Below are 8,875 nucleotides of genomic sequence, written 5' to 3'. Positions count from 1 at the left end.
ACAGAACAATATGGCATTACTTTTTTGTGATCACTGCCCTTCGAAACGTTAGATCTTGCATTATACATGTTTCTCTTACGTTTAAGTTATTGTTGTTGACTCAGTTTTTGGTTATTTTGCGACTATCATACGATCTTATTTTGCTCTGTATAAGAAAGTGAAAGAGATAAAAAAAATTACATTAATAATCAGTAGTACAGCCGAAAACATGAAGTTAAAGCAAGTTTGACTCCTAGACTTGCTCCCCACTAGTACAACGGTAAGACTGCGGATTTACAACATTAAAATCATGGGTTCGATTTCCCTCGCTGGGCTCAGCAGATAGTCTGATGTGGCTGTGCTATAAGAAACTACATACTGCTAGACTTTAACTATGACTTTGCTAAAGCCCGACTGATTATCAAAACTAGTTACTTAGGTAGCCTTAAAACCCTGTAGGAAAATTTCCGTGTCGTAATTTTCATTCAGGGTTGTTTTTTGCAATTGTGTGTAAGTAAACTTGCATTTTCAAACATAGGTCTAGAAAACAGACTCACCATCAATCTTTTAAACTTATAACTTGTTATAAAGACTGTTTTAGAACAACCAAAACTTATTTTAGGTTAAGTTTTTAGTTCAGTGTCGTATAAATAAACAGTGTTTGCTCAATTAGAAAATATGGAAATTGCATTCTTTTTTAATTATTACGTATTTTTCTGGTCTCATTAGTGACGTTTTCAAATAATACAACAAAGCACACATAAATAAAAATATTTGTTTGTTTATTTATCTGTATTGGATATTAGCGCAAATCAAAACAAAGAAGTCGTCCATAACACTGCACAACAATGTTTTTGAAAAGTTTTGCTTCCTGAAAAGTTTTTGCTGATTGTGACAGGTACCTGGTGGGTATGCACAAATATAGTTTTGATTTTGCTTCATCACGTAGGATGAGAAATAGACAGTTAACTGTTTACCGGCAGTAACGTATTTAATTGCGTTTATGTTTCTAATACGCTATTAAGTTCAACATGTTTAAAAGTGTTTTGCTCTTGATTTTTGTTTGTATTCAATGTCCGGTGTATCACGTTGCAGTGTCCAACAGTAGTCAGCAAACATTGACGGATTTCAGTTGCCCTGATATCGTTTTTCCATTGTAGCAGTTTCCTGGTGAAACTGAAGGTTTCGATGAAACGATACGTGATGGGCAAAGTTGGATGTGATTTTCGTGATCAGCAGCCAAAAATCTATAAGGAACACCCAACAGTGTTCAAGAAGCAAAAACTTTGTTGTGCAGTGTAATTTTGAAATCGTTGATTAGAGGGAAGACAGATAATCAATAGCACTCATCTACAACTCTTGGACAACTTTAATCGATTAGTGGGATTTGGTAGTCACTTTTATAAGATATCCACTCACACAAAGAGCAGAATGCGAGTATGTACATCGACTTAAGCTCTCTATTTTTGTGATGTAAAACATTATACTTATATAGTTATAGCGCAGCTGCTTATGGTATTTCGCGTTTTCTGCATGGTCTGTATCATTATGATCAAAAATCAGAATTTTTGGCTTGAAACAGCTGTTTACTAGAAGGTCCTCGTAGAATTAGCATTCTTTGTATGCTGATTGTACTTCGTACAATATGTGCTGACGTTTGATCTCATAAATGAACCCCTTTTTTTTTAAGATATTCTGCATACGGGCCTTTAACGTACAATATTTTCAAGACGTTCCCTCCAGCTTATTTAACTTTTATTTTTTTATTTTTTTTTTTGGATGGTTTAGTGAGTGAAACAGAAACGCATTAATATTTAATTCACTTATCCACCAAGATAAATCATAATAATTTAATTACAAAATCTGTAATTTATAAACGTATTTTTCAAAAGGAAATAAAACTGAGAAACATCCTTTAAAATATTTCAAAACCTTGTGCCTTACCAGACAACTATATGTTCAAGAAGTGCTTGATATTAGTTCAAAAACTTTTTACATTGTATATTTAAGAGCACAACCTAAAATTATCCATAATATAAGTTATAAATTTAACTGGTTTGCATTCACAACAAATTCACCCAGTGTTTTATATTTTATATCATTTAACTTGTCTCTCGACTATTTAACTTATGAGCTGACACTTGTGTAAATTACTATTCTTCCAGGAAGCTGTAATTATATTTCAGAAAATAATATATCCAAGTTAACCGGACTTAAAATTAATGCATAAATTGATTTACCAAGTTAGTTTCCTTCTCAAAGCCTACCTTAAATGTGATTAACCTATCAGTCAACCATTTTGCACTAATTCCTGCATCATGTTGTGTGGAATTTCATCAGACACAAAATAGAAGGGTTGAGACATTAATCTACTAAAAACCTGATTATTTTGCCAGTTGTGTTTTGTTTTGTTTTATTTCGCGCAAAGCTACTCGAGGGTTATCTGTGCTAGCCGTCCCTAATTTAGTAGTGTAAGACTAGAGGGATGGCAACTAGTCATCCACCGCCAACTCTTGGGCTAGTCTTTTACCAACAAATAGTGGGATTGATCGTCACTATATAACGACCCCACGGCTGGGAGGGCGAGCATGTTTGGTGCGACCGGGATTCGAACCCGCGACCCTCGGATTACGAGTCGAATGCCTTAACATACTTGGCCATGCCAAGCCTGCCAGTTGTGACGTTTCGCTTATTGTACAGTGAAACGCTTGTTATTACGAATGGTTACGTTACCAACGAACTTTGAACTTGTCTTCTTTTTCTCTAACCCTCAAAAAGCCATAAGTCACTTAGCCACTCATATTTGTATTGGTGGAGAAGGCTAATTTGATATTCTCAACAATTCGTACTTACACGTCTTTATGGCTATTCAATGTCATATGTTCATCAGTAAACTGTGTTGGCACTCTAAAAACATTTGAACTCGCTACACTTTATATTGCATTCAAAATGTTGTTTAAATGATTGAAATAGCATTTGTTAAGCCTGTCTTGATCAACAGAAGTGAAATTGTATACTATCATACGGAAATTAGAGTAAAACGCTATTTCAAAGCCAAATATTTACAGTGCTGATTTTGTTGAAGAAAGTTATACGAATGTGGTGTTTGAACTTCACACACCATCAAAAGAAACGCTTGGTTAGTCCAATATAAGATTACTTGAAAGTGGGTATCTGAACTTTCAGTTCCCAACTTCAAGATTATCCAATATTCTGAAAGTTATTCTCGATTAATTTGAATGAAATGATGATAGGATCTAATATTTAAATAATAAAATCGGCGAGACATTTGTTTAGGAGTGATGTGACCATACTCATTTTCCAAGTCAAGCAACTTTACATTAATATGAAAATACACATATTTATCAGTTTTGGGACATAAAGATAAATATGCAAGACGAATATGGCTAATACCTTCCACTTAATAATTAGAGTATAGCTATTTTGATGCTCGTGTCTTGACATAATAATATTAATATTTACATGTCTTCGTGTAGCAACTTTCTTCTTCATGTGCGCTCTCAAATAGATTTGTTTTTAATGGGTTTTACGTAACTTGATCTATCTATACTCATACTGCACCTGCTTTGAGATAATGTTAGTCCTAGAACTGTTTAAAGTTGACAATTTATTAAATATGTCACTACTAATATCAGACATCTACGCAAATATATATTTATATTATAGGGTCAATTACGGTTAATAATAACTATCTGTGGCTACGTGTAGACTAAAGTAAAAGAATATACTGGCTTTTTACAATACAAATGAATATTAAAAATATAAATATTTGAATGTTGATCCCTGACCTAAAATAGTAGAGCAGCAAACTGTCTGTCAGTTCTGTATGATCCATCGTTGCTCTATCTGGACACCCTTAGCTTGAAGAGGCTCATTACTGCCCTGTAGCTCACTGTCTTTATAACTTGGTGTCCATAATCTTGCCTGCCATTGAAATAGTTCTTGGTGGTAGACTACACCCATCAATGTCACCTATAATTTCTCCTGATCATTTTTAGATGAATTCAATTATAGCTTCAGTTAGGTTATTATGATTGTGAAAATATTGGTGTCTTATTAACAGATCATTTCATTCAGTATCAGAGCCCATTATACACCACACCACTGCTATGTCCATCACTCATCTGTGTTTTTCACAGAAGGTCGAGCCTCAGGTGAGATTGAGATTGATCATTTTAAGTGCACAAGACATTGGTGTCTCTCTTTCTTGAATCATTGGCTGCAATGAAAATGATCACATGGACCTTTGCAGCAAAAGTCCTACATCCAAGTGAAGACTTCTCCAAGGCTCAATCTCTTTTTCATGGAACCACCTCCCTTCAGCAAATAATTCTTTCTTTTCGTTGTGTCTCTTTTAAATTCTAAAAAAATGTTAACATTGCTAACACATAATATAGAGTAAAGGACAACACATATATCAGCAGAAAACAGAAAAATCCAAAATAAGATGTGTTCTGTGGATGCAACACCAAACTTTTCTCTTTCCAACTCACTCTGTGGTATTTTCGTATTAAGTTAGTTTTTCTAAGAGTAACAAGTTAAGTTAACTAAATAAAATATTTTTTCAGGATATCTATTAAGAAACAATTCTAAGTACTATGAGTAACTGAGTTTGTAACAAAGAAATTTAGAGAATGGACACAGTTGTACAAAATTACAATGAAAATTTTATCTAAAACAGTGTATATTTGTGTGTATGTAATTACTTTACATTGCAGACGATAATTTTTACTGGATATAGACTAGTTTTCCAGACTTTCTTGGTTGAAATCTTGTTCTAAACTGAATGAAGCTCATGTTAATTAAAAATGGCAGCATCTGACTTACGCACAGTGACTACCATTACCCATATGACTGGCCATTTCTGCTTAAACATCTTCTAAATATATACAATTTTCACATAGCATGTAGTCAGGAAAGTCATTAAGTTGCTTTCATTATAGTTGTCTCTATCAGTTTTGTCATTTTTTGAAAGAATGTATGGTCTGCCTGTAAAATGTATAATTGTCTGCCGCACTTTATGCATAAATGTAAGCAGCAGCATCTTTCATTGGGAAATCAGGTGAAACATCGAGACTGCAATCTCTCTTACATTTGAAAAGAAATTACCAGTGACGTTAGTTTTGCTATTTGCTCTTATCAAGCCCAGAGGTAGTATTACTTTGAAAACAGTAAATTCATTCCTATCTACCCCCCGCTAGTACAGCGGTAAGTCTACAGATTTAAAACGCTAAAATCAGCGGTAGTAAAATCCCCATCAGTAGATAGCACGATGTGGCTTTGCTATAAAAAACCATAAACAAACGCATTCCTGTCTAACATAAATCCTGCAAAATAACGCACCTATAAAAAAATTCAACTAAACAAAATTGGTATACATTTCTCTTTATTTAACTTAATTAACTACACTATTAGAAAAGTTAATATAAAAATTTAGTAAACAAACAGCTTTTGCTCTGTGCTTTTCTGTATTTATTATAGCCGTTCTCATCTATTTAAATACTGCTGTACAATTCTTATAAAAGACTGTACATCTGTCCACCTAATAAGGATGCCTCTTAAATTAATTCTTTTAACTTATACTCCAACTCTCATATCCTACATGCATGAGTGAACTGCTAGCGTATGCTTCTTCTGCATGTTGTGAATGGTATATGGAAGTTCACTCTACTTTTCCCCATATAAATGCTTGGTGTTAAGGCATATTTTGTCAATATGACATTGGCATGTGTTTTTTTTTTCTATTATCAGTGTGTTTTGATTGACGCTCTGTGTGTAATTGATTAATACAATGAACTAGGAGGTTTTTATTACAAAAACTTTCAGTACATTAACGTAATTATTGTACTAGTGTTTAATTAAAATCTGATTTTTATTCATTATATTTGCAAGAAAAAGTTTCTTTAAACAATCTGTATTTTGGTGATAAAGGATATATTAAACTAAGAATGTTTTACTTATTTGTATGGTGAGTTACATTAAACATTGATTTAAAACACCTAAGCATACACATTATTTGGCCCTCACGAGCAAAAAGGTTAATGAGCTACCATTGAGTAAGCCTGAAGTTACCGAGTTAATTACTCAACGTTATGTTTGGTTAGTCTGATGGATATCTTAATTTAGTGCAGTTTGGAAAAATAACACCTCATTTACAGTAAAAGAGACTGTCCAGCATCAAAAGCAAGTACGTTCGCTGTGACTGTATTCTAAATAATAAAGGTTGCTCATCGTGTCATATATTGTGTCTAGTATCTTTATTTTATTTTTTCGAACTTATTCAGTTTCATAGATATTCATAACTACTCTGTAACAAATATCTTGTTCGAATCTCCTGTTGTTCTCTGAACCTATCTTACTACTTTTGGCGGAAAATACCAAAACTTCATCAAACTTACCATTTGAGAATACTGCTGTCTTATTTCCACATCCTAAATAAAATTGTACACTCTTACTACCCATGTATATGTAGAATTCACGAGAGGGGAAAATCGCAACCACAATACAAATATTCAACACTGGGTACACATCATAATGTGGGTCACTATATAATACGCTATAGTTTTTAGTGGTTCTGGCGGAAGTAAAACCCAATTACGTTGAGGGTACACTGTCTATTCAGTTTAACCTTAACTTCACCAGCCTCACATGATTAAGAAAAATAAATAAAAAATTGAGCAGATGTGGCTATTTTAGCTCACAGCGTTCCGCAACTTTACTACCTTTTGTTATTTGCAGTCAGATTGGGGAAAATGGAGGTTGGGAGCTATGCTTATTATTTTGGTTGGGCTTAATTTAACAATACCATAACATCTTGATATTTGTGTGCAAACATCACATTGGGGATTATAATCTTAACTTCAAGGACAGTGTTGCTGTCTCGCCCACTAATGCAATGTATTATGTTATGTCTTACTAATTTTTAGACTTACTTCTGTCCTCTTTTTTTTTTCTTCTGAACAACTACCCTTCCTTATCTAGTTGCAGACAACAAAATGTGGTAAAGACGTGGGACGATTTGGGCTAGACTGACGCTAGCGTGCCAACATCTACTCGTGTTTTGTTTATTTTCTTAATCATGTGAAGCCGACGAAGTTGAGATTAAATAGGTACAAAGTAAACCCCCTAACTTAATTTGAGTTTTACTTTCAACAGTCCCCCCCCCAAAAAAAAAAAACCAGAGCACATTACATAATGACCCATATTTTGATTTATGCCCCAGTGTTTGACGTTTCTATTGTGGGTGCGATTTTCTTTCCTCTCTCATGAATTTAGATTAATTATATTTTATCTAAGGTTTGGATGTGCTGCGTAAGATTCGCGATACCCTTCCTTTTGATATTTTCTCTGCAGGAAGGATTAAAATGACCATAATACATTTATTTGTATGATTTTTGCCACTTGCTAGCGTCCTCTTTTTTATAATTTTTGATATGGCGGTGACTGAAATACTTGCCATTGGATGTTATACTTCTTTCGTAATTCTTCGTTGTCCTAAACGAAGTGTGGGTTGTTGTCACGGTTGTGAGCGGGTAGGTACTACCAAATCATTTTAAGAAAATGGATTCAGAGCACATTAAACAAGAAAGAAGAGCACAGAAAAGAATACTTGAAGCTAAAGTCAAAGCAAGACCAGGTAAGTAATATTAACTGATGTACGATATTACTAAGTTTGTAAATTATAAATTATTTTTTTACATAAGTAATAATTGTGGATTGTTAATGTTAGCGACGGACTTTTTTTGGTTGAACGGTTTGCCAAAGGACGAAAATCGGTGGTAACAACAAATACCATAGGATTGAGATGTCACGTATCTTGAGAATTAGGCTTAGTAAAACCTAGGACTTTAATAAACTACATTTCTCTGTTTTTTGCTAAAACTAAAACCTAAAGTTAAATAATCAAATTTCTCGTGTTACATTACCATCACTTTATTGTTATTATAAAAATCAATTTTTATCAAAGTAAGTTAATGAAAGTTTTTTTAATACAAGTTTAAGCTAATATAACTTAAGTACAAATATAACAATCAACATTAAATTTTAAACAAACGTAATTATACTAACAGAAGTATTACTACTAGCGCTAATAAGTTACACAAAAATATTTTTGGGTTAATAAATATAGTATTTTTACTAGAATTAGATTATTATTGTGTAAATATTTAGATATTTACTCATTAGTATTACAAGGGCTGGAATTGAAAACAAAATTTGATAGTTATTAGTATTTCTAAATTAGAGCTGCAAGATCTTTCATCACATTAGTATATATTTTAAAACAAATCAAAGAAAGTGGAATTTGTGGGTTTAAGCAACTGCTTTTTGTTATATTCGATAAAGGAATGTGTAATAAACTGTTGATGTCCATTATTTCACATTGTTTTACTTTATCTAGAACAACAATATTTAAAGTAAGCAAGTCTAGAAAAACTTCAACAGATTTGCCAGTAGGTTGTCTATTGTATGTATTCGTAACACCATATTTTCAAGCAATATTATATGTAGTTTAGGTTTTTGTGGCTATCTGCATAAGTAATTAACTCAGCTTTTACACTGTTAAGTATATTCTTGTAAGTTTATCAAGCAATTTGCAAATAAAAAAATTGGTGTTTTCCAGACATTTGAAATCTACGATTATTGAATAACACATGAAGTCATTAGTTCTTTGCAAGTTTTCTTTGCTTGAGTTTTACTTCTTTTCTACAGAAGCATTGGAAATATAATGGCTAAATTTATTTTCAAACATTTGTGGCAACTGCATAAGTTTAAAACAATTAACCATCACACACTGACTAGTTTTAGTAGAAAAAATTTAATTTTTTATAAAAGTCTCAGAAGTATGAGACTCTTAAAAGTACCTTACACAGGTAGA

The 8,875-nt window shown here is 32.8% G+C and overlaps 1 protein-coding gene across 2 annotated transcripts in view; it reads left to right on the top strand.

Annotated features, from left to right (window-relative positions):
* Positions 1-6,997: 6,997 nt before the first annotated feature.
* Positions 6,998-8,875, top strand: part of JMJD6 (Bifunctional arginine demethylase and lysyl-hydroxylase PSR) — a 56,129-nt gene continuing 54,251 nt past the window's right edge. The window contains exon 1 of one of the 2 annotated variants that reach the window (XM_076452723.1): positions 6,998-7,636. In XM_076452723.1, the coding sequence (XP_076308838.1) occupies positions 7,561-7,636 (76 nt within the window). In that variant the 5' untranslated portion in view covers positions 6,998-7,560. The remainder of the gene's footprint in view (positions 7,637-8,875) is intronic. The other variant, XM_076452716.1, reaches the window with a different exon arrangement.

This window comes from Tachypleus tridentatus, chromosome 1 (genome assembly GCF_004210375.1).
Source record: "Tachypleus tridentatus isolate NWPU-2018 chromosome 1, ASM421037v1, whole genome shotgun sequence".
Lineage (NCBI taxonomy): Eukaryota > Metazoa > Arthropoda > Merostomata > Xiphosura > Limulidae > Tachypleus > Tachypleus tridentatus.
Note: the sequence above shows the minus strand (reverse complement) of the source record. Positions and strands in the feature narration are given on the sequence as shown.